The following is a 27,612-nucleotide window of genomic DNA, read 5'->3' as shown; positions in this document are numbered from 1 at the left end:
GTCATCATTTTGCACCTGAACAATTTTTCAAGTAGAGAATCATTAAGTTATTCAAACGGATATAACAGAAAGGTTTCAATGTTACAAAAATCATCAATTTAATTATAAACGCTTGTTTTCCGATGGAAATTGAAGAAATTAATTTCTGAAATTGAAATCGATAGAAATACAGAATAAAATATTATGTTACAATATCTTGAGTAGCTTTAATAGAACCGGTGTGATTAAAAACTTGAAATTTCACGAAAGAAATGGACGACCCTGAGTTAATTCGTCTTGATACACCAACAAGAGATTTATGGCCACCAAAAGACCCAAATGAAGAAGTCGAAGAGGAAGACGAAGAATCTGAGGAGGAAGACGAACCGGAAGAGGAAGAACAGGTAACAGGAGGCCATTATTAACTTCGAACGATCTTTACCTTTAATCTTATATTCAAAATTTCATATGGAAATATTCTTGCATAAAAATGCTGCATTAAGTTTTATCGTTTATTTTCTTCCTGAAATCTAAATGCGCACGATGTAGACGTTATTCGTCCTCGTGGTTATTTCGAGATGCATCAATATCTTTTTATGCTCCCCCGAAAACATTTAGTCGTCACTTTGTCCGTCTGTTTGTGCATCCTGAACAATTGGTTCCGGAAATATATGGTCGTCACTTTGTCTGTCCGTCTGTGCATCCGAAAAAAAATAATGGTTTCTTGAAACATATAGTCCTAACTTCGTCCGCACGTCTGTGCATCTGATATAGTTAGTTTCCGGAATCCTATAGTAGTCATTTTTTCCGTCCGTCTGTGCATTCGAAACAATTAGTTTCTAGATGTTAAATTGCCTTTTCTTTGTTTGCTTGTAATGCAACTTATTCCCACATCGATGGAAGAAATAGGGAAAGGAAAGAGAAGCGGCTCTCGATTTTATGGTCTATAGGTCAAAGTAAAAGGTAACTGTTACCGAAAAAGAAGATTTTTTGACAATAGTATCCGAAATTTAACTTAAGTAAACGCTGCTTGGGTGGAATAAACATATTAACATAGATTGAAGATATATATAGGGAAAGGAGAGAATCCTTTCGATTTTGTAGACAACAGGTCAAATTTGAAGGCCCCTCAGTTACTACAGATAAAAAATTTTAGAAAAAAAATGTGTTTACCTCTATGCTTAGTTGGAATGAAACTGTAGATACACGTAGAAAATGTAGGGAAAAGAAAGATGCTTATCAATTTTGGAGTCAATGTTGTTACTCAAAAGTAACTTTAAAATTGGTTTCCTTGAACTGTGACTTTCCTTGAAAGGATCTAAGTTCCATCAAGACAACATCGTGGTTTTTAACGGGAAATAGAATGATAAGTACTACAATGGAAAGAATGCCAAACATGAGATATAAAATCATTTAAAAGATTTGTTAACGGATATTTTAGTCTAAAATAATTCAATATTTATATATAAGCACTTATCTTAATCAAAGCATTACACCAATTAATTAAAACTTTCCGTTGAGATTTAATATTCATATATGATTCCCTATTCATCCTTAAGGATATCCCGACAGTATCAATTGTCTCTATATTTACCGTCAGTGTTATCTGTGCTTTTCAGTATCACAAATTGAAAGATACATTTCGAATAGAAATTACTTTTTATCAATTAAATAGTGTTCAATTAAAAGTAGGTGGAACTTTCATATTTTAGCATTCAGTTCACATGAAGAGTTTTTAGATAAAAAAGTGTTATCTTTGTCAATTAAGTTATCTTACTTGATGTTGGTGGACTACATGACCATAGCAATATCATCATTCCAGAGCACAATGTTTATTTACTGATATTTACAAATTATAAATGGTGAAATAATAGTGATTTCTTTGTTTGATTATAAAAAGGGAATAATTGAGGGTTGATTACTGAAAGAATTGTTTTTCTGCTAACCATTTTCATTTGCCTGTCCGAAGTATGAAATATAGTCACTTGATTGATGCTGTTTTCCACATCTTTTGTCTAATGAAATGTTGGTTTTGGTGTCATGCAGCTGTTAAACTATGGTCATCACAGTTTATATTTTTTCACATTAAACAAACTATAGAGATGATAACATTTTGGGTATTTGGTCACCGTAAAAAGCCGTATTTGGACCTCAATTTTTTTTAATTTTTTATATTTGGTATGCCTTCTCATTGGCCTTTTAAACATCTTATCTTATTTCATTCATATTTACTTATTGCCTATATAGAACGATATAAAAGCCAACAAAAATTACGAAAAGCTTTGAAGAAAAATCCGCACATAATTTTAACTTGAGCTGCAATATATATTACATATTTAATTCAAAATTTCAACAATAAAGATAATCTTTTACCAAGTCTCTCTGAAGCCTTGGCACTTTTAGAATATATTCTTGTGTTGCCTGATTGCAGACCTGAAGCATCAAACAGGGGTCGCTTCTGTGAGCTTGATTCGTCGTCGTTCGCGTTTCACTTTGTTAACCCACAACTACATGAAACGGCTTGACAAAATTCAACCAACTGTATATAGATTAGTATACAGGTTATGAAGTTGTACACCTGCTATTTAAATGTAATTATAAAACATGTGCAGTTAAGGTCATTTTTTGGAATTTTAAACTTACAACATTTTTCGACACGGTCATTTTGAAATATAAGAATACTTATATATACTGTCCATACATGTAACATTTAATTTAAAACAATAATACAGTTGAGATAAAAATTTGCCTAATTGGTTTTGAAAGTACTCCAGTACTGCCTGTAATAATATACTTGTGCCTGCTACAATGTGGAGAGTCCTTCAGATAACCTTTTAAAATCTATTTTTGATATTTCTAAATCATATGAAGTTCAACCCCATCCAAGACATCAGATTAGTGTTAAGTTAAATGAGGATGAAAAATCTTGCACCCTCGGTAAGCACTAATTATATTATGGAAACTGTTCTTACATTTATATCATTTATATATATATATACCGACCATTATGTTTTACTTTTTTCTGTTTGTTACTCTTATATGGACACATTACAGTATTCTCTCTGTATCTAAAAGTTACAGCCCGTAGATTATTGAAAATCTTACCATGGTTAGTCAACGTTCATGAAAATACATAAGAGGGGCGTAGTGGAGCGAGATAAAATATTCACAAAAAAGCATACACATAATTAAAGAGGGTTTGGGTGAGGTTTACAAAATAGTGCTGTATTAAGAGTTAAACAACAAAGAATAGAAAAAAAAAGCAAAATATATCAAGAAAGAATAGAGAAAAAAAGGGTGCTGAAATATGAAGAATAGAGACAAGTAGGGAAAATAAATATAAAATAGAGAAAAATGTTCTAAAAGTTTAAACATAAAGAATGAAGGACCCCACATCCAGATCCCCATACATGTCTCCGATAAAACACGGGCTCTCAAAGAATATTATATAAAAAAAAGATAACCTAAAATATTGGACCACATTTACTTCCACAACCGATTTTTTCGTGAAAATAGACGTAGATTCAAGCAAGAATATGCACACAAATCACAAAAAAACTCTCCTTGTGTCCGACAGTAAGACCCTTGCTAAAATGGTGCACCCAGTTTGGCTTGCGTAATGCATAAATACGTAATTGCGTCAGATCGGAATGGGGACGTCAAATCCGTTTCTGCTTATAGGGAGAGTGTGTCGTTCTCTAACAATTGCTAACTATTGGATCAAGGCAAACTTGCTGCCGCTATTCAAGATTCTATCCTTTTCAAGTAGCAGTCAGTAGACATTTCCCGCTCTTTCATCCTGGACAGCCTACCTTGCAGTGCCTACCTATTGCGGTGGTCACAAACATGTTCTTGTCCTGAATATGCATGAAATATTTGCCACTGCACGTTAAATAAGTAAAAATCAATTTATCAAAGATGAAGTAATCATGAATGAAAATTCTAACAGTTCTAAAAGAAAACGTGAATCCCCATTAACAGTATATACTTCTGAAAACTTACTCTCACAGTTTTGAAAGACAAACTTTAATATATTACAAATCTCAATCCAAATGAACACATCACCGAATAAACATCTACAGGCTACGGCATTGCTCTAGTTAAATATATTGTGAGTAGCAATATTCCTCCTTAACCTGAATATTAACAAAAAGACGACATTCTAAAATGAAAAATACAAATCGACAACTATTGGACATGTTCTAAACATGAAATGCGCATACATCTTTGGCGGTTCTTGTGGAAAATCACTCCCCTTCCCTGTTTTTGTGAACCGTCCTGATATAGATCATTGAGAGTAAACATGAAAATATAGATAATGGTGAATGGAGGTAGTTCGGTTATTTTGTGTTGTTGGAATGCTGTCTCTTTGGTTATACCCCACATAGTACAAAAGTATGATATGACCTATACTTTATATATGTGATCATTGGAAAATCAGAGTAATAACCCTAACAAATACAAGTGGATATTTAAACCAGAGAATTATAGTGATAAATGACATATAAATTTTAAGGTATTTAAACATGATTAAAATTAAATGAATAAAAAAAAAATGTTTTCCATTGCATCTGGTAATAACTTTTAATTATTGTATTTAAATACACTAATGTTCCCTTTAAAAAATTAAGGTAGCATTATGGAGTTATTAAATAATAGTTAAAGCACTTTAAAGGGTAATTAGATTACATGTAGTAGTATTTCAATTATATTGAAAAAGGGGCCACGATGCCTAAGCGCATTAGCTCATATAATGTATTGTTTCCCCTTTTATCAAAATGATTTATTTGATAGTGCTTTCACTACTTTTAGGATAACTTAAAAAGAAATATATACATTAAGCAATATGCATCGTAAAAATCTACGTCTAGAGCTTGTCAATCCAGTTTTCATTCAATAATAACCCATAGAAAACTGCCGAAATACAGAAAATGCACTCATCTATTCGTTAAGGTGAACAGCAGTTATTTTAAAGTTTACAAATATTTATTGCTGTACTCCCGCCCTTTTCCTCTCTGTCAAAAGCACATTTCGCCTTCGAATGAAGATAAGTGGGGAAAAAGGTTGAGTTTACTTATGACACACTTGTCATCTGAAAGTAACAATCAAACAAAACAAAAAAGAACAATAATTTAATAATGGTAAAGCCTTAGGAATTTAATGATTGGGGAATAACAGTAAAATTTAAAGTTTTGTTGAAAATGTAAGTTGCTATAGAGAATAACATCCTGTTGTTAATATTCTTAATTATTGAATTAGTGAATTTATTTCTTCCAGCGTCCTAATCAGTATTCCATTCTGCATTTGTTAACAATGTACCGCATATTTTATGATATAAATAGGCATGCCTTTATTTGGAAAGTATGCTGCACTCCTGGTTTTATTTATTCACTTAGTCGTGTGTTGTTTTATAATGTCTCGCTGACTCTAATTTTTCACACATTTCCATATTCATATTAACTATTAATCCGCCTCCTTGGAGTGATACTGTTATGTGTATAAATATTTGATAGTAATCATCGGTATGGAGTGAAGCGTATTAATGGAGCTAATGTTTTTGCTTTTCATTTAAATTGTACTGAATTAGCGTTGTCTAAACTCTGAAGAGTACTTGGCCATTCTCTGTACAATGCATATGGTAAGTAATTTTTTAAGAACTACTACCATTTTTCATTTTTGAATCACAACACGTTATTTAGTTGTGAACGTTATAAAGCTTGTAGTAAGGCTCCTAATACCCATTATATTCTTATTGTAAACATTTATGTCCTAAATTAGAAACGGCGAGTAGCTTTCTTAAACTGTTCCATAGTATGATTTTTATTACCAGAATTTGCGTCTTGTTAACAAAGGTAGAGCCACTTTCCCCAAAATTTATTTTATCTTGTTTAAAGGCCCTTCAATCTTTACTTAGATTCGTAGTGGTAAAACAATCTTCTGACCTTCTGCTGTTGTCTGTTCTATGGTCGGGTTGTTGTCTCTTTGACACATTCCCCATTTCCATTCTCAATTTGATTCATATGTGTACTTTCTGGTATTTACAACATTTGGACTATTTTCGTAGATATAACCAAATCATATGATTATTCCTAAAGTTGGCTTGTAATTAGATTTTGGCAAAACAAGAATAATTGTTAACAAAATCTACAAAAAGAAATTCGTATCCAAAACCGACATTTTTTTGTAAGTAACTTTGTACGTTGATTTTAAGACGCAATTTGGTGAAAGAAGCTCTTCGATGCAAAATTATCAAAAACCGTGTAATTGCAACATTGAGTTCCACAACACTATGCAGCGTTGAATACATTTTTTAACGGGTGTGTGCCATTTTTTAACGGGAGTGTGTCAAGTTGTTTTAAAACGTTTCCAGCTTATTATATAGCCTCTTTAAAATGAAAACAACACTTCATAAATTTGGGTTCGTAGTGATTTTCTGGATTTACCTTCATCAGGAAAGCTAAAACAAAACATTCAAAGCCAAGAATGAATAAGTACTTGAACACGTCAAGAACTATAATGTATAACTATAGTTAACATAAAAATAAGAAGATGTGGTATGATTGCCAATGAGACAACTCTCCACAAGAGACAAAATGACACAGAAATTAACAGGTCACCGTACGGCCTTCAACAATGAGCAAAGTCCATACGGCATAACAGCTATAAAATGCCCCAAAATGACAAATGTAAAACAATTCAAACGAGAAAACTAAAGGCCTAATTTATTTACAAAATAATGAACGAAAAACAAATATGTTACACAGAAACAAACGACACCCACTGAATTACAGGCTCCTGACTTGATACAGGCACATACAGAATGTGGCGGGGTTAAACTAATTAGATGGCGCCAAACCTTCTTCCTAACCTGGGACAGTGATGCAACAGAACAACACAAGAATACACTATACAAAACAAGAAACGAAAAACGAAAATCAAGTATGATGTACAGCAACAAACAACAACCACCTACATGTATATTCTATTCCAGAAGATTTTAAAAACTTCCCTATGTTGTCCCTCAGTAGTTAAACAAATTCAGGGGCAATTGACCCAACCTCTTTTCTAATGAATATCGTCTGAACCAAGCATACAACAGTATAAACTATGGTCACGATAATGATTTAGAATAGGGTGTCCTCATTTGAAGGTTTATATCAAAACAAAAAAAATTACATTGAAGTATATAAACTTGTGTGGAAAACAAGCTGTTAAACTGTTGAAGACAACCAAAGATCCCCTATTTAAAGAAGACGGGTTCAAACAACTGATATCTTCTGTAAAGATCATGATTTGTATGGTGGCCAGATACGGCTATTTCGCGTTTTCGCCTTTGATATTCCTTAATTCGAAAATGCGAATGGCGAAATGGTTTTCGATTCTTTTTTCCCCCTTTGAAATATCAATGACCATGCACATGCGGCCACCATAAAAAAACAGTCAAGCAACTGGCAAGATGATGAACAACATAAAAGGTGCCGTTTTTTAGCAATATTGGCAATTCTTGGCTTTCCACAAGATTTTTTTGATAATGTGCATGCATCCACCCCAAACCCTTATTTTTCTCATTTATATATTATATAAGTTGCATTTCAATATATATTTGTAGCCTTACGTCAAATTTCGACGAATGGCCAGGGCTGTGAAGATGTTAATTCATGTCTGCCATGTTTGTAAAAGGTAATTAATAAGTATTATGATATGATAGTTGTAAGTCATTTGTTGTCTGAAATTAAAGACAGAACTTTCCCTTAATTGGCAACAGCGACGTTACTTAGATTTTAAAAATTATCTACGAATACTGCTAATCAGCAGAGCGATTGCATGCATGGTGGATGCATCTCATAGAGGCTTTGTAAGAAAAAATATTTAGGCACAAAACATAATTGGTTGCCACCGCGACTGTTTTCACAACCATTATCTTCTTCGGTAGTTTGCAAGTCTTTCGTTACTTTAACTAATTTTACTTTGCTATGATCTGGTTTTCCTCTGGACTCTCCAGCTTTAACTAGCTTAACATACTGGGAATTTCATAGCGTTCAGCTTTCTTAAACAGAAAAGAAGGAAACTAATTAAAAAACGAGTTTTTTCTTATCGATTTTTAAGAAATATTTTCGGTAGCTTTTTCAGCTTCCCTGAAACAAAACGCACCTTTAGTTTTTGTCTGTGCCTGCGATGAAAGTCGCGGAAAGCGAGATATAGGGATTGTTTTTGCGGCGACGGCTGCGGCGATGGCGTCAACAATTGTTAAGTTTTTTGCTTAGGTCATGATCCAGCAACTTTGAAATAATAAGCAATTTTCAATGCTAAGTTTTCTGCTTAAGGATGTATTCTTCTGACGTTTCAGTCTCGTTGAAAACTCGTTCTGGAATTGTGATGCAAGTGGAAAATAGCAATGAATTTGATAAATGTCATAATCAAACCGAACTCTGTGAAAAAATTGTGTATTTACAATAAGTAGTTTTTGAGTAATAATTTTTTCAAATTTTATTACCAATCAAGTCAGTCTTTTTAGCCATATTTTCGAGAAAATGGGTGAGGGGTACAATAAATGATTTTACCAGGAACATGTACATCCCATATCACTTTTTTTCTTTTCAAATTTCTGAAATACGTATTTTTTCAATCATTTATAACAAAGAAGTTGAAATAATATGCATTTTGTTCTTAAAAGAGAGAAAAATCATAAATTTACAAAATTGACAGCATGGTAAATTTGACACGAAAAATCAACAAAATATGATAAAACTTTCTTATATTAACACCTACCTATAGTTTTTTAAGGCTAAATTTATTAAGATTGGTCCACTTCATCTTTATTGAAAGTATGAAAAAAAGTTTAATTGTAGAACTGTGATTTTTTTCAGATAATAGCCCAAAAATGGGCAAAAACTGATGAAAAATGGGAAAATCATCAAAATTTGGTACTTTCAAAGGGCCGTAGCAAAAAAAGAAGTGCACCACCATATGATATTTTCTTCGCCAATTATTTTTTTACAGTCATATAAACCCAAAAATCGGGTTAAGAATAAAAATTTAATTCTAGAAATTTTTGGCTCCTCAGAGGTGTACATCCTTAAGTTAGTTTGATATGATCTACTTGTGATAGATCATTGATATTTACTATGAAGTTGCAGTAATATCAGTACATATCAGTTTGATAACTATTTTGAGGCCCATCCCCCTGAGTCATGGTCCAGTGACTTTGAATTAATAAGCAATTTTCAATGTTAAGTTTTCTGCTGAAGTTAGTTTGATATGATCTACTTGTGATAGATCAATGATATTTTGTATGAAGTTGCATTACTATCAGTACATATCTGTATGATGACTATTTTGAGGCTTTGCCTCCTAGGTCATGGTCCAGTGACTTTGAATTAATTAGCAATTTTCAATGTTAAGTTTGCTGCTTAAGTCCGTTTGATAAGAACTGCTAGTGACAGATCAATGATACTTTGTATAAAGTTGCATTACTATCAGTACATCTCAGTTTGCCGACCATTTCTAGGCCCTGCCCACAAGATCATGGTCTAGCGACTTTGAACTAATAAGCAATGTTGCTGTCCATCAGATTGTCTTTTTATTGATTTTTATGCGGACAGGCGAGACATATCTCTGTGTCAACAGTTTATTCTAGATATATATGAAATATTCTGCCACAGATTGCTAAAATGTTACAGTTTCAATGTTCCATGTTTTCAATTAGTTAGGTATACAAGTTTGTTATCTTTGATCATAGAAAAGCGTTCTTTCTTTGTATTCCAAAGCCTTTTAGTGACTTCTGTATCACAAGAATCCTGGTTTGCCTTACTGGATAATTTGATTGCTGTTACCACTTTACAACAATCGCAGAAGAAAGGCAGAGAATTTGTTAGATTGGTACAGAATGGCGCTGGAAAATTCATGCAGTTGACTTTCGATCTCAATGATTATAAGCAGCAAAAGCAGACAGAGGTATGAATGAAATATACCGGTATATTTAACTTGTTTATAATATTACAGAATTGTATTGATCATGTTTATATAAAAGAGAGATGAGGTTTGATTGACAATGAGATAATGGCCCCTTTAGCACGTGTCTTACATTGACAAGTAAATACGGCGAGATTTTTACATCTGTACTCCATTGTTTAATGATAAGCTTTAAACTTCTAACATGGTGTACTTGCATGCATATAGTTCAATTTGAAGTACTCATTAATAGCGCAACAAAGTAAATTGTCCACAAATCAATGTAGTTGCTACCAAAAAGTTCTGAGTTTGATGCATTTCCTGTGCTGCTGTGTTACGTTTTGTTAAATTTGTATATTCATCAATTTCCTCAAATGTATGACAGTTGATGATGAAGTTGACAACATAAATATTACAAACAATTTAACAAGCTATTGCTCAATTACAGAATACAATAAAACTGTTTAACATCTAAATTAGCAGTAGTTACAAATCAATCGATAAAGTACTTTGTATTAAGCACCATACGCCTAAGCAATTATCTATTATGATTACTGACCAATTACGCATACATTCGATGATTTTCTAAAGGCCATTGTTGCAATTTTTGTTCTCATTACATTCAAAGATGTACTTCAAATATGAAAGAAAAAAATATTGTTACTGCGTAGAAATTTAAAATCCAAGTACTACAATCCAATGTTCTGTCCAATATGTAGCCATGTTTCCTCTACTCTGGGAGAGGGAGTAGGGGTTCAATATGGAAACTTGATAAAGCCTGACTGTGCAAAATATTTTGTATTGTTAGAGTACCATTTTCCTTGTACTTTAAAGACTCCCCCCCCCCCCCCAAAAAAAAAAGAAAAGAGAAAAAAGAACAAAAGAAGAAATGGTGACACATTTGGGTCACTGGAAAGGTCACTTCTGCTGTCCCAAATAATGTAATTTTAGAATTTCAGTGGCTTACAAAAGTTTGTATTCCATAGTTCCCCTATTTTTTCTTCAAAGTAACTCTACTTTTAATTAGTGCTTCACCCCACGAATTGACATAAGGTCATTTCTCGGAGTTCTCGCATCTAGCAGTACAATCTTGCTAAATATAGCCGTTTGATTATAGGGGGACATTTACCAGTTGCCCCTTGAACGGATAGTGATACGCTCTCTGCACGTTTAAACCCTTGCAACAACTCTCTGAAGGGTCCGTTTTGCTACGAAACTATCAACACCTTATCCAACATACTCTCATCGACCTACCTTGCACAGCCTTTCTTATACTAGTATTGTATTAATAGTTAAATTGTACTCGTCCAGAATAGTCTTGCAGTATTTGCTACTGGACGGTATACAAGCAATAGTCAATCAATTATACTGTAGTGCTAGGAAATAGCCATTATACCAAAGAACAGAGTTCGTCATGCATAAGTTTTTGAATGTTCTTGGTTTTGTAAAATCAAAATTATTGAACTCTAAAAGAAGAAAAAAATAAAATCCCTCTTAAGATCGCTAAAAGTGAATTATATATTTTACAAGAGCATTTTATTCAATTACTTTGCATCTTCTTGGTGAAAAATCTGAGAAATAAAGTGTAAAGTATTGAATGTTTGTGATAGTTTTGATTATTAGTAGTATTTCACCTCTGGTTTTACCCTTTAAACAATTTGTTTTATTCATCATTAACAGGGTTTATTTACCGACGAAATAAGAGACATTATGCGACAGAGACCAGGAACACGGAAGCAAGATAAGGTTGATGAAGTGAGTTACAGTAAAACCAATTTTACACCAAAAATAATTTTATAATTTCCTGTAACTAACAATAGTTATTATGTACGATTATGTGATTAACGTAAACGAATTACGAGAATATTATGTGTAATTATGACCAAGATTGATTTTTATTTTCCACACGCAATGGTCAGTTATTCATCATGTTCTCAGATCGACTATATATCGAAGAACATTCGCCATAAACCTTAATGTAAGTTTGGAAAATTTAACATGTGAAGTGAATTTATCAATTTATGTTGCTTACAATAAGTGACAATAAGTGCATTTTATGGATATTTTATTCAAAAGGTTGTGAAATGCCTTAAAAGCATGAGTAAACAGTTCAGAGAGTATCCATTTACTGTACAGAGGAAAATCGTCCAGTATTCTTTTTATGACAAGTAAGTAACATATAACATTTATTACAGACAGTATACATATTTTATATATACAGATGCAAAAAAAGTACACAGTCGATGCATGTGTACCTTAATTTGTTTGAAATTTTAGAACAGAACGATGAACACTGTTTCTTCATTATTTCTACGTACAATTTCGGTAATAAAGATCGGCAAGTTGTAAATATTCATATGGACACCAACTGAACCTTTTTAAAAACAGGCTTATAGCTGGCTTTGCGGTATAGGTTTTGCTCTTTGAAGGCCGCGTGTTGACCTATAGTTGTTAACTTCTACGTCATTTGGTATCCAGTAGTGAGTTGACTCATTGGCAATCATGCCACATCTTTTTATTTTCACATTTCTCGTTGTTGAAGGTTGTACGGTGATTTGTAAAATGGTAACACATGTATTTAACTTGAGTACCCCTAGCGTGATTCAAATTTAATTAATGTAGAGGGCTGATATAAAAAAGAGGTAACATCCAGTAGATTTTGGGGTCAAACGGTCAAGGATCAAGGTCAATGTGACTAAAAATAGAAAAAAAAAACCCAAGAAAAATGGTTTTCGAATTAGCTTTAATGAGTACTCTTGATTGATTAGAATGAAACTTATACTTACGAAAAATATAGGGTGATGGAAAGAAACCTCTTAATTTTCAAAGGTCAATATCACATTTAGTAAATATTTATATATTTGTTAATATAAAGATAAGGAGATGACAGTTGTTTTTGGAATGGTATTCAACTATGAATTTATACAGGGTAAATTAAGCATAATAATAAATGTTTATTTGTCCCTACACAAATACTGGTAATTTGAACCCTGGAAATTTAAGTGTTTTCTCTCATCAAAGATGCCGTTCGGGAGCATCCGTTGTCAGTGCAAGCTTTTTACTTGTTTTTATATTATTCCTATATATATATTGTTATACCACTTTATTGCCAAACTTAAAAAGACCCCTCTATTTAAAATTTCATATATTACTAGAAAAATTTAATAACTGAATTGTATTTTTGCATTAAATAACTGCACTACAGAAATTTACACCTATGAACTTATGTCAAATAAATGAATGGCAATCATTATAACTGTCATTTACTTAATTGGATATTGTTTACAGGGAGAAACTAAATTACAAATATTTATAACAAAAGGGAGATAATGAGAAATTTTTTATCAGGTACAAACACAACAGAGTTATTCTTCGAGAAGGACTAGCTCCAGATGGAATCTACTTTAATGTTAGTGGAACATGTAAGTAATTAAAAATAATGATGAAGTTCATTTGTCAAAAACAGGGAAACTCGTACAAAATTGTCATTGCTGATTTTACACAAGACGGTGTTAAGTGAATAGAAAGGAGATCCAACTTAATAGTTTCGGTTATCAATACAAGCAACCTATTTTATTTCGATGAAGAAAAATCTTTTCCTCTTTTAATAAGAAAATCATACGTTTTCTCGTTTAGTAGTTGGTTCTCATATTGATTGTTATAGTAACTGTTAATCTTTTCATCTGTGTCTAGTCGTGTTGATAAGAGCAAAACGATTTCAGCATTTTGTTATTCTTTTTCTTACGAATAAAAATACTGCAAATTTGTCGCGATATTTTTTATGCAATTGTGAAATAAAGTAGGAGAAGACTGACAAAATTGTGACAGTCTTCACGCTGAGTGGCAGCCCAGGCAGCCCAGGCTTGTAATATTGCTCTCGGGCCTGTAAAAATCATATCTACAAGCCAACAGAATCTAACTAAAAATTTTCAAAAATTGAGCTCCGGGCCTGTAGATTTAGCAGTTCGTCGTGAAGACTGTTGTGATAACTTGTGTCAGATCCTTTTTTGTTATGTGTAATACCAATAAAATAGGTTGAATTGAAATTGTGAAATAAATTCAACCGAAACATATTAAACGAAACAACATTTTTCAATCAAATAATAGCAATAATTTTGTTTAGAATAAATTAAGAAAACAACACATTGCGTTTTATTCCTTTTAATATAGATACCTTAAAACAAAGAAATACATTTGTTTTTATATCATATTGATTTGTATTGATCAGAAGTAAATCTTTGGTAATTTGTATGAAAAATAAATCGCTCAGTGTTTTAAGTCAAATTTAAATAATCAAAACAGAAAATCGGCTGAATTGGGTAATTTGTCACTCGTTGAATTATACATATGACAAGGTACATGCTGATCATAAAGATCCCATACAGACTTGAGACATAGAAGGTTTAAAAGGCATTTGTTATATCACAAACACTCATTACATTAGAAAACGATTTGTAATATCACTGTTTACAGCAGTTTAATTTAAACCCCAAAATTAAAAGTTCCAAGGTTCTTTAGGCTTTGTAAGCATTTCCGTGCATACAAATCTTATTTTGTGGGATACAAAAGCTTGATATTGGCCCCTGTCATATTTGTAATTATGCCTATATATTATTAACATATATATCAGCATATACATGTACACAATGTTCTGTTCCGTATACATGCAATTACAACATAAATAGCTAGATATTTGAAAGGCGATCACTTACACATTGTGATGCATTGATAATGTCTGAAGACATTCGAATATTAAGGAGTCTGTGTTGTGTAATTCAAATGTAATTAAGGAGCCGTTGTTGCATATTCTCTTTTCAAAGTGATAACGAAACCCGAAGGAAGAAAGAATACAGAAGAGATTCATCCTGGAGATAAATTTGGGGTAAGGAAAAAATAAAAATATCCTTTATATTAGAAAATATATAGATTTATTGATATTTCTGAAGTACTAATTAAGCTGGCTTAGGTAGCTGTCAATATTTTGAAATTTTAAACGATTCCGTTTCTGCCTTTATTCAGCAGTCACAACCCAACGTATGGTTATTCAACTTGAAGACAGATATACAACTTGGAAAACCTTCAATACTATTTTGACCATCTATGCAGGTCTATGCAATTTACGAACCACAATATATTTTTTTTATTTTTTTTGATGATAAGGGTTATAAACATTTTCATAATATGTAGCGGAAATTTTTATTTAAATACCTATATTAACATTTTTCTTTGTTTCTCTAATTTAAAGGAAGAAGATTTGATTTGTGGATGTGCCAGACGATCAACTGTCATAACAAGACACGAAGTTGAACTGCTTTTTCTTCATCGATTTGTAAGTTTTGCATATACATTTTGTCTTTGTTTCTTTTCTACTTCCTAGGCGGTGTCGTGGAAGTGTCCGTACCCGCCTTGAGTGCGGGAGGTCGTTGGTTCGATCCCCGGTCGGATCAAACCAACGACTTGAAAAATTGTTTTTGCTGCTTCTCTGCTAAGTATTATGGGAGTAAGAGCAAAGACCGGTAAGCTCAGAATCAGAATAATGTGCGGACTTCTACCTTGTCAATTATGTCGTTAAAAATTGGTCTCAGCGTGTCGGTCTAGTACAAAGCCGGGTTTATATTCCAAATGGATTAACATGTTCTCGTACTGAATTTGCATTTAATTTGCCACTGGACATAAAACACCCATCCATTCATCATGTTCTACTTGTGAGCTTTTATTTAACAAAAGTAAAACTATTCTACTAGTTTAGTGGCCTCGAGATATCGAATAATCATATATAGATATATTAAAAAAATAAAGACTAACGGTAAATCGAAAAGCTTGAAAGTCTCAAAAATACTAGCGGGTTTTGCAAAAAAGACACAATATGTACAAACAAATTAAGGTAAAATATAAATATGAAAGTTACCCTAAGACAACGAAATACCTAATATTTATATATAATTAAGACAAACGCAAATTGGAATAAAAAGTGTAAACATTAAACTTATCGTCGGAAGATGTTTTTAATAATTCATAAATTATCAGATGGTAGTGTCGCACGTACACCACAGAGAAAAACTATTACGAGATCTTTTTAACAAAAATATCTACTTGATTTTTACTTTGATTAAAGAACACAGTAGATACAACCACAACTAACCTCTTGCAGTTGGAAACCTAACTATGTATTGAGGATATTTCATATTTTAATTCTTGATATAGATTTTTTGTACTATCGACGGATAGTAATGTGTAAAACTTTCCACTTTATCTCCCAAACTTTGACTAATAAATATGTACATACTGACAAACTGATAAACTTTTAAGTGCAATATACTTTTGATATCACTGTTAAATACTTGTGGATTTCTCAAGAGCACTAAATATTGTCTTATATTATTTTCCAATATTATTATATCAACGTGTCGATTTCAAGTATTTGCTTTTGACGATATCAACTTTGAGAGTAAAAATTGTTATAACCTTTCTCAGTCGGAAGTAAGAAATGTACAAGGATGTAGGTTGTAAGTAATTTCAAATTAACTTATACTGTCAATTTAGCATTTAACTAACTTATAAAAAAAGGTACATAAGAGGACACGAGACAATAATGTCACGAAATCTACAAATAACAAATATATATCAAAGGAAAAGTAATGTTATATATTGATTTTTTTGATTCTATCACTTTCATAAGTTTCCGATTTGTTTTTGACAGAACGTTGTATGTTGTATTGCCATATACATGCAGAAATGCCCCTTGCTATCTTTTCCTTTCTTTTAACAAGGTATCCTTCTTTTCAAATACATGTATATAATGTTATGAAATATTAGATTATCTTTTTAAAATTTTGAGTGGATTATTTGACGGCAGGTATAGTTTTAAATTGTATGTAATTCTTTGGACTAATTCGTTACCAGAGAATACAGCATTATGGTAGTCCTTCGGTTTTATGAAGATATTACTTTGCTCAAAAGCATGTTATTCAAGTTTCTTTATTACTTATATAAGACTTAATTCATATATCATGCTTGTACTTAACATACTATCTTTTGATATACTTTTATTATTGATTAATGGTTATTTATGAATTATTATTTATACTTTTAAATTCATGCATATATTTTATCATTCTATTTCATTCATGAAATGCCGGAGAAAGATAATGTTCGTCTCTCAGGATTCATACCGTCTTTGTCTTTAACATTTTTAATTTGAACGTACATCCAGAATAGCGTTTCGGACGAACCAAATTATAGAGTGATATATTATTTGTTTATTTCCTTGGCTCATTGAACCCAGACATAATATTTTGTCCAGACAATTGAACATATCACAGCGAGTTGTAGTCGGTCAGTTATCTTCTTTACGTCGTGCTTTATGCGTGAAGTTATATATTCTGAATTAGTCTATTTATGTTTTTTTTTAATTTTCTAATGGTATATTATGTAGTATTCGAAGATTAACGGATAAAAACTAAAATAACCAAGCAATAAATATTTAAAATTATACTATAGAGGGAACTTCATTTTCGTAACATTAATTTTGTTACATTTAGTTTCGTTAAGAGTTAATGTAATAATGTCACGAAAAGGACATTTAATAAAGTTTAATGATCGTAATATTGATTAAGAAATTAAAACATTTTTCAATGAAATTTGATCACGAATGCTACATGAAAAGTTACTTTTGTAACATTTAGTTCCGCTTTGAAATAAATCTTTTCAAGACCAATAATTCATTACATTTTCGTATTTACTAGACACACTTCCGTTACTAACTTAACGAATAGGTAAATTGTTGACAAATTGGTGTAAATCAAATCCCACTAATTAAAATTATTATTTGCGATATATCATACATGTACACAATGTTTTTTATTAGCTGTTCAAACAAGTATTTTTATTTTTTTTCTCACGCTCGGTATATACCTACTGCTTTTAGTTTGTATAATTATGAACAAACTGTGAATATGTGTGCTACAACACGAACTTGGTAGCTTAATGAAGACTACCTATACATTAAAAATCACAGTTTTCATTTTGATAAACTGAACCTCAGCAACAAGGAAAAATTGATATTGTACATCTCTATTCATTGTTTAAACAGGATTATATGGATATATTTGATATGGCTGCTGATTCTAATGACGAGAAAAACCTGGAAATCTGCAAGTAAGTCAAAAAGTAAATTTCATAAGTGAATGCAGATATCTAAGATTTTATTTCATGCTAAACGGTTAAATGTCCACAAAACAGAAAATATTTTTTTTGAATTGAGAAAAGTATATGTAGCCAAAATTTAAGCATTAAAAAGGTGCAACGTATACAAATCGAATTGTTTGAATTGTTTTACATATGTCATTTTTAGCAACTATTGGTCACCTTCAACAATGAGCAAAAACCATACCCTTAAGAAGCAGGCCCCGACATGAAAAGTGTTAAACAATTCAAAAGAGGAAACTAATGGTCTGAAGTATGTACAAAACAATAAACAAACAAAAATACGATAAACTGCAACAAAAGACAACTATACTGAATTACAGGCTCCTGACTTGGGACAGGCACATACATAATGTGACGGAGTTAAACCTGTTTGCGGTTAACTCTCGTCTTGAAATTGTTTTTTCCTTGGTATCGCGTAACTCAAATGTGTATCAACAAACTCGACGGTCTAGTGGTAGCGTCGCACGTGCTTGCCTTGAGTGGAGGGGATCGTTAGTTCAATCCTCGGCCGGATCAAACCAAACACCACAACATTGTTATTTGCTACTTTTCTGCTACTCTGTAAGCACACGGCATTTAGGAGTACATGTTAGAGCAAGGACTGTTCGGCACGGGACACAACATACTGTTTCTGGGTAGGATGAAATGTCGTACTGCGGAATTAACTGTGTCGGTCTTGTACAAAGCAGGGTTTACATTTATATCACATAACTCTGTTCTCGTCCTGAATATGCATGTAATTTGCCGCTGGACGTTAAATTTATCATAATCGCATCATCGAATATGTATGGAAAGGGATTAGGAAAATAATTCATATAGAACATTGTATCTGATGTAACTTTTGCTCTTTTTCTGTAGAAAAAATGAAGTCCTCAGACATTTTCCATTGGAAAAATTAGCTGAAAACCCAGGAACATGGAGTGTTTTAAAATACAAGTAAGGAAAAATGTCTAATAAAATATATGTAAACACCCTTGGCTTATATATTCCAATTTAAATTTGCTATATGCATTGACAATTACGTCTACAAATGAGTATGCTTATAAATTTTATTACACTTGTAAGATTAATATGCTTTGTTACGAACTACCGTGAAATAACTGAAATGTTGCTCATTGACGTAACATATTAAATAAGTTTGTGTGCCTTGTTTTTGTTTAGTCTGCAACGAAAGTCGCGATAGCTAGACCTAGATGTGCTGATCCAACAAAGAAGCGATACATATCTCTGTGTCAACAGTTTATTTAAACAACTATAAAATTATAGGATTAAGTAAAATAAACATTAACATCAATAGTATAGACAACTAAGACCCGTTAATACTTGAAAAATATGAAAATTTGATATAGAATGACTATATTTATATAGTCAAAAAAATTTGATTAATTGATTGATTGGTGTTTAACGCCACTTCAACACTATTGGATTTACAGTGGCGGCCATATTTTATTGGTGTAGGTAGCCATAGTGCCTGAAGAAAACCAACGATCTTCGGCAATCATAGTCAAATAAGACTGGAGTCGAACGCACCTGCCACGACTGTGATACATTGTAGATGAACTACTTAGACCCCTCGACCACCGAAGAACCCATCAAACTTTGAAGAAAACTGAAAATAATTATAACATACCAACAATAACCATCTTAAAGACATGAAGTGGATTTAAAAAAAAAAATTGTGTTTATAAATCTGTAGATATGGAAGACTAATGGTCAAAGATAGCAATGACGTAGAATGGATATATGTTATCAAATCAGTAAGTAGTGAATAAAAACTCATCTAAGATACGTGTGCTAATTGTTATTTAACGTCTAATTAATCCATGTTGCTAACTTGATAAGTCAAAGGTAACACGCTCTAAAAAATTAAATGTTTTTACATAAATTGTATTAAAAGAAACAATATAGCAATTTTGTTTTCAATAGTTGAACATATCATTTAATGATTTAGAATAATGGGATAAGACCGTTAGGAACAGTATGGATCCAGTCCAATATCACATGACTATCAAATTAATTATATTAGAAGCGACATAAGGTTAACATATTTATACTTACTTATAATTATTCCATTGTTGCATGTTTTCGTATTTCATTGTTACGTTGACTAGTTGCACCAAAAAGGTTATACATGTATAAATCCGTTTCTTGAGGTCGAAATAAGTTATGAAAGTGTTAATGAAATGTTTGATTCATGAATAAGTTTTACGGCATTTGATTAGAAAAATGATTAAAGCATTAAAGTTATTTAAAGGGGTTTATTGATATACCAAGTAATAAAATTCCCTTAGAATAACCTTTATTTTACAATTTGTAATGGGCGATGGGGTATGTTGCAATTTGTAATGGGCGATGGGATATATTGTAATTTGTAATGGGCGATGGGGTATGTTGCAATTTGTAATGGGCGATGGGATATGTTGCAATTTGTAATGGGCAATGGGGTATGTTACAATTTGTAATGGGCGATGGGGTATGTTGCAAACTTCGCATATCTCCTGTTTACCAGAAAATAATTCTTGACTAAAAATAGCTCAAATGTAAAATTTGTTCCATCAGCCTTTACAAATGTATTATGCATAAACAAGTATTACCAAAAATACTGTACTTCATGGTAAATTCACAAAGGGGGAAGTACATCCAAACTGACAAATCAAATGTTACACTATATCAATCAACGGAACGAATAGAAAACAACTGTCATATTCCTGAAATAGAACAGGAATTTTAGAAGAGAATGTTGGGTTAATCCTGGTTTTATAGCTAGCTAAACCTCCCACTTGTATGACAGTTGTTTATAGTTCCGCTATATTGACAAAATTGGGTGGGCAACCCAAACATACATAATATAGGTTAATGTGATTATAATTGGGATCCAGCAATTAAAACTGTGTAAACATATACATCACAGACATACAACACAACTGACTAAAGACTTCAAACAAATTACTGATACGTCTGATATTTAAATAGTATAGTTTATGTCACTTCGATAATTCACCGGGTACCTCTAATTAATGTGGACAACAAAAACTTTCATCTGCTCTTTTAGCTCTCGAAAAGTCTTTACTAGCCACTGTTCAACAAAAAAGAGAATTCCGGTCTTAGCTTTGCACTTTTGCACGTTTTCTATTGTTTCTCAGTCACTCTACTGATATACACGATATAATTTCGAGAAAATAAATCGAAAACTACAAACTTGATTTAACACTTTATACATAAAGGTATATACATGTACGTAGTCCTGTATAGACATAAATCAGGCCGTTACATTTCTTGTTGTAATTGTTTTACAGTTGTAATTTCGAGTTTTATTTATAGCTTACTAAGCGATATGGGTTTTGCTCGTTGTTGAGGGCCGTACGGCGACCTATTGTTATTAACTTCTTCGTCATTTGGTCTCTGGTAGAGAGTTGTCTCATTAGCAATCATACCACATCTTCTTATTTGTATATTAAACTTCTGATAAACGTGTCGGTATAAAAATAAAGCATTTTTTTTTACCGTGGCATGGCACTATCTGTATTTCGTGTATTGAGCTAGACATGATATGAAGGTAGCGGGTTTTTTATAGGTGGCGAAACGGGACGATGCAAACAATTTCTTTATCTTATTTTTTAAAATATTTTATTGATATTTTTATAATTAATTGTTTGTTTGGCTTATATTTTTTGTCTACAGAAGAAATTACCTTCCTTCTTAAACTCAACAGTACGCTCGGCTTATTGGGCTAGATCATTTAAACTGAAATTACTGAAGTGTTTCTGATAAATACATGCTGACCTACATGTAGTTCTGATATGCACAAACGTGAAGTTTATACGTGTATTATTATTATATATCAATTAAGTACAGTAGGTTATATGGAAGTATTTCTCTTTGCAGGGCGAAGCGCGTGTCTTATCATATTTGAAACCAGAAATCATTGATATCTCTAAAAGACGGAAAGAGATACAGAAAATGATGCAAATGGAGTCCCCATTCTACAGGAAGAAGAAATTGCTCAATTTTATAGCTGGTCGTGATTCAAGTGAGTATATAATACAAACGAAATTTAGTAAGTGGAAATACAATGTGACAGCAATCATACAACATGTTAATCATATATATCAATCTTGAGGTTCCAAAACCGTCACCAACAATGACTAGGCGTCTTTTTCGTATGTCAACCAATAAATCGCCCAGAAACAATGTAATTATACAGTGTTAAGTTTAGACGACAGTAGTTTACCGATGTTCAAATCTCGTAAATCATCGAGAGAGACAAATCACGGCAACAAACAAAAACAGACGATAGACTCAAATGCAGTTATTTTGTTGTTCTGTAACATTAAGCAGACGGGTTTTGGATGTTTTGATTAGTCAAGACGTAAGACGATTAAAATGCACATTATTTTTAAAACTGAAGGTTACCTTTTACATTGGTCAATTCAGCAGAGACAACCGGAAGTCTGAAAATGCTTAAGAATGCATAAATCGATCTAAAGAAGAAACTTTGAATTAAAGATTAACTGGAACCGAAAACAATATATTTCTTTAAGACATCAACAAAATAGTAGACAACAGAGATTTCCTCAAAATGAAAGCCGAGGTTATATTTAAAGCAGCTGATTAAAGGATCTATATTTTCTGCTATATACACTTCATATTCATGCAGCCAATGCAAGAATATTATTTTTTGTTCAGTAACAAATATATTCAGCGACTATAACCTTTAAAACAAGTATTTTAAAAATTTAAATTGAAGACTGCTTGAAGTAAGGAGAAAAGTTGAACTCGAAATGACAACATAAACAAGACTGAACGATCTATTGTGCGTAGAATATTTTACTTGTTTTTGTCGTGTTTACTTTAAGAAAAAGTCATTCATTAAACGAAAAAGTTTAAAAAAGTGTTTTCTTTTAAAAGGATTAAACACCTGTGTGCTACACATTTGGAAAAGGGAACATATCTAGTAGAATTGGGCTTTATACAGATTGTACATGCTTATATCAAACTTATGATATATAACTCAACAGGTCTAGTTCCATCACTATGTGACGCATGGTCGAGTTGCAATGGAGAGTTGATTTATATACAATGTATATTATTTACGAAATTTGATAAGGGTCATAACTTCACCAATAAATGTCTGACTTTTCACATAATTCAGACGCCATAACGCAAATGCAATTTGTCTACCAAAAATAACACGATAGTTACCTTCACAATTCTAACTCTATGCATCTTCTTAAAGTTGAAAAATATCAACAAATTCTTTGCTTTATTTATACAAAGTTATATACCTGATATGAATAATAGAAGATTATTGATACACAAATCGTTGCCTGCACAAGCTTAAAAGAGAGGCGAAGGATAACAGAGGGATGTTCAAACTTAAATTCAGTTTTTTGTTTTCAAATTAAAAAAAAAGTCCACAACTGTTACACAGGTACCTGTGCAGAAACAATGCGATTGCATGACATCATAATTAGAAGATTTAAAGCCGTCAGAATGATTAAAGATAAGTTTCCATTCACAAGGAATAGAATAAATCGACCTGAGGAACGAACACCAACAATTGCAGAAAGACTAGGAGATGTGGTATGATTGCCAATGAGACAACTACCCACCATATTTCCAATGACGTGTGTAAGACTATTATTTGAAATGGTCAATTAACAATAACCCGAATGTGACATTGTTATTTGTTTATATGGCTACAAAAGTTCTTTTATTTTTCAGCCGAGTCAGCTTATAAATCGTCAAACTATCACCCTGGACAACGACGAGGTTTAGTGTCGGCTCCGCCTACATATGGACATCGGAGGTGTCTCGAGGATTTGGCTTACAAAAGTTTTCCGGAGACGCCTAGAAATTATCAGACATTAGAATCGGTAATAGGAAAGCGGGAACCATTGAAACAAATTACAAACGATGTTAAATTGCCAAAACTTCAAGTTATTAATTCTGCAAGATCATCAAAAGGAAGGGAATCAGACGACTGTAATGAAGAAAATGACACCAAGAATAGTGCACGTGAACCGGATGAGAAAACAGAAAATGAACACGTGACGATTGAAGACATCAAACCAATAACCGAATCAAAAACTTCATTTTATCAGAAAACTGGAACAAGAAACACTGTAAATTTAGTACCAAGAGCAAAATCTGAAATGTCCAGTCTTCTTAGCAGATCTGGTTCTAGAATGAAACTGGAAAAATCACAATATGAATCAAGTGTCAAAAGTTTATCAGAAAGACAGAAAAGTGTTGTCAAAAAGAGAGAACTTCCTCCATTTGTTCAAGTAGAAGTACTTCACCCAGGACAATCGTTTGTAAGTATGATCTTATTCACAATAACTGAAACAAAAATAGTGTGTGTGCATTTATAATGATAATAGTCCTTCAATAAGGAATCCTGCGCTATATCTGGCAATGTGGCACATAAACAAATACCACAGTGCAAGTACAATATTCAAAATGGAACTTTGATAACTTCTTTTAATTTGTGCAGTGTATACCTACAGACAAACTGGTATGTTCATAGACTAAAATGATAATCCATATTTGGGGCAAACGCTGGTTCTAGAGATAGTGACCTGTTGTGTTATACATTTCCATGAACATTTTTAATAGCTTTTCCTTTTCCTTTATTATCTCTTGAAAAACGTCTTTATCAGTTCATCACTAATCCCATTATAAATGGTTGATGTTTTTTTTATCAGCGTAATATATAGTTAACTTTTTTTTTGTAGGGTTTGCTTTCTCTTTTGGAACCATCACAAAGAGGACCATCAGTTAGTTTAGTGAGTAAAATGAGATCTTCTAAATTGTATCATGAATACGAATACGAATACTTTATTAAACCAATGATCTGCCCATAAAGGGCATGTTACATATAATGATTACAAATAGACATATTAAGTAAAGAAACAATAATGATAATGCTTATGATAATATGGATTTAACTATATCAGTTATTTTCTTATTTTAAAACATTTAGAACAAATCAAAGCCACAGTTTTGCATATTTCTTCATAAGTCAATTACACTGTTGTAATATTTATGTCATTGATTAAGACCAACATGAAAATTCCATTCTATGGTTGTTTTAATAACTTTTTAACTTGATAAATTATGTAAGTTAATCTAGCTCAGCAGGACATTGCTTCAAAGTAATTTTGTATGTGATTCGTCCTTTTTTCAAGTAGAATGGGTTAAGGGGAATCCATATGAAAGTTATTACATGTACGTGTTTGAAAGTGCACACGAAAGGCTTAATTAAGATCGATATGTTGATTTAGGCTAATAGTAGTTTATCATACTTTACAGGTGAGCGGAGAGTGCGAAGTCCTTGCGATCAACAAAAAGTTCTTCAATAAAAACTGTGATGATGCGATGAAAAGTTTGATTATTTTGAAGGTGAGAAATATAACAGTAGGACACTAATTTGTTTTGATAAGCAATTCACTGACAAATAAAGTATTCAATATATAGGACTTTTCTCTTTGCTGTGATATACATGTTGTGTACTCAACAATACATAATTTTATTTTGACCCAACGCTAAATTACAACTCACGTTTTTTTTTTATCTTGATTTTTCTGCAATACTAAGACAAAAAACCAAACAGACACACATATATATATTACAAAAAAGACACGAACAAGTACACATTTTTGTTTAGGGGCCAGCTGAAGCCCGCCTCCGGGTGTGGGATTTTTCTCGCTGTGTTGAAGACCCATTGGTGGCCTTGGGCTGTTTTCTGCTCTTTGGTCGGGTTGTTGTCTCTTTGACACATTCCCCATTTCCATTCTCAATTTTACGATAATTCATGCCATGTTACTCTCAGGCTAATAAATAGATACTAGCAGTTTCATCCGTATTTAAAATGAATGCAGTATATATGGTTTGATTTTATTAATCTCATTGAGGTTACACAAATGAGAGCTACCGTTTGTAAGTTTATGATGAAATACTGTGTATTATTCCACTGTATATTAAATTTGATAGCTAAATCAATGTTTGATTGGTTGAGACTATTCCACGTGACACTGAACAAAACTTCATATTCCCCTCTGAGTATCATATTCCACTCAGAACATCGGGACTTGCCCGTGCGAAGTTACGCGCGGTTAATATAGTAATGTTTTGAACGTTTTTAAATTGCGATGGTAAAGTCACTATCGTGTTCAAAATTATTTCAGACGTAAAATCAAAACAATAATAATAGATAATTATCTTTTGATCGGTACTGTTTATCAATGTTTTAAATTATGTCGTGTTCAATTATGAAAACAAGTGGTTAAGAAAAATGTATATAAATTATTGTTTTATGTTCAGTTACTTGGTAGTAAACAAAGTATAGGCAGTGGAATAAAACATTCATTTCCCTTGACTTAGGGAGATATGAAGATTTCTTCACCCTCGAAAAGTCATATTTCTCTCGGGCGGGGCCCTCGGGAAATATGAATTTTCTTGGGTGAACAAATCTCCATATCTCCCTCAGGCACGGGAAATAAATGTATAATATCGGATAATGCAAAATATGCCTAATAGTAAATTGAAATAAAAGAATTCGTTTGGTTTAGACTATTCGAGTAGCTTAGTGATTCTTAACATCTCAATACATGCATATAGCTCTGATTCCTTGCCCAGCTATGGCTATACTGTTTGTCCTTTTCAGTTTTTGATAAGTTTTTGGATTTTCAAATATTTTGGCCTCGATCATCACTGAAGAGATATTAATTGTCGAAATGCGTATCTAGTGCAGACATATTGGTACCGTTAATGTAAAGTACCATACTATGCACAAAACTGGAAGTGTTCAAACAATTACGTCGTATTGAGTTCATGTTATAACTATAACGTTATATATAAAACGTTAACAATTTGCTTCAATTGCAGGAAAAACCTTTCCCACCACAACAAGAGCTAGTGGACAGGCTAGATATATCCATGCAATGGGATGAATTCAAACAAGACACTGTGAAAGAGTTCATTGACAATTTAACGAGAATGAAAGAAATTAAGCGATAAATTGTTTAAGGCGTGATTAATATACTAATTTGTCTTTCATTTCATGTTTAACTCTTTTCTATAAAAACTTACAACATATAGTGATCTCATCGTTTTTTTGCTACCCTATAGGTTCATATGAGGAAATATTCAAGGTAGATTATCGCACGGTCACTTAAAAACATTAGATTGAATAATAACTTGCATCATCATGCACTTACCAAATTAAAAAAAGGAATTACAAATCATAAAGTAAAATCTGAAAAATAAAACCAAATGGAATAAAGTTATGAAGAATAGATAGAAGTTATGGACAAATAAGAAGCTTTTGTGTGATATGTTAAATCATGGCTTATAAAAATCAGTTTTGAAGACCACTGTCCGATCAATATATTTTCGATAATGATATTTCTTTTATCTCAATTACCGACATTTCAATTATCTTATCGAATTTTCTTTTTTTTTCTGGTGATC

At 32.2% G+C, this 27,612-nt stretch overlaps 1 protein-coding gene across 1 annotated transcript; it reads left to right on the top strand.

The window, feature by feature from the left end:
- LOC127715474 (uncharacterized) lies at positions 1-27,237 on the top strand. The gene is made up of 16 exons (XM_052221533.1): positions 1-383; positions 7,589-7,659; positions 9,747-9,933; positions 11,611-11,685; positions 12,007-12,098; positions 13,279-13,352; positions 14,751-14,812; positions 15,176-15,259; positions 18,023-18,087; positions 18,997-19,074; positions 19,835-19,895; positions 22,024-22,168; positions 23,863-24,455; positions 24,876-24,926; positions 25,453-25,542; positions 27,028-27,237. The coding sequence occupies exons 1-16, from the start codon at positions 252-254 to the stop codon at positions 27,157-27,159; spliced, it is 1,992 nt and encodes a 663-aa protein (XP_052077493.1). The 5' UTR covers positions 1-251; the 3' UTR covers positions 27,160-27,237.
- The last annotated feature ends 375 nt before the right edge of the window (positions 27,238-27,612 follow it).

The sequence above is a fragment of the Mytilus californianus genome, unplaced genomic scaffold (genome assembly GCF_021869535.1).
Source record: "Mytilus californianus isolate M0D057914Y unplaced genomic scaffold, xbMytCali1.0.p SCAF_9, whole genome shotgun sequence".
Lineage (NCBI taxonomy): Eukaryota > Metazoa > Mollusca > Bivalvia > Mytilida > Mytilidae > Mytilus > Mytilus californianus.
The sequence above is the reverse complement of the archived record's forward strand: the minus strand, read 5'-3'. Positions and strand labels throughout refer to the sequence as shown.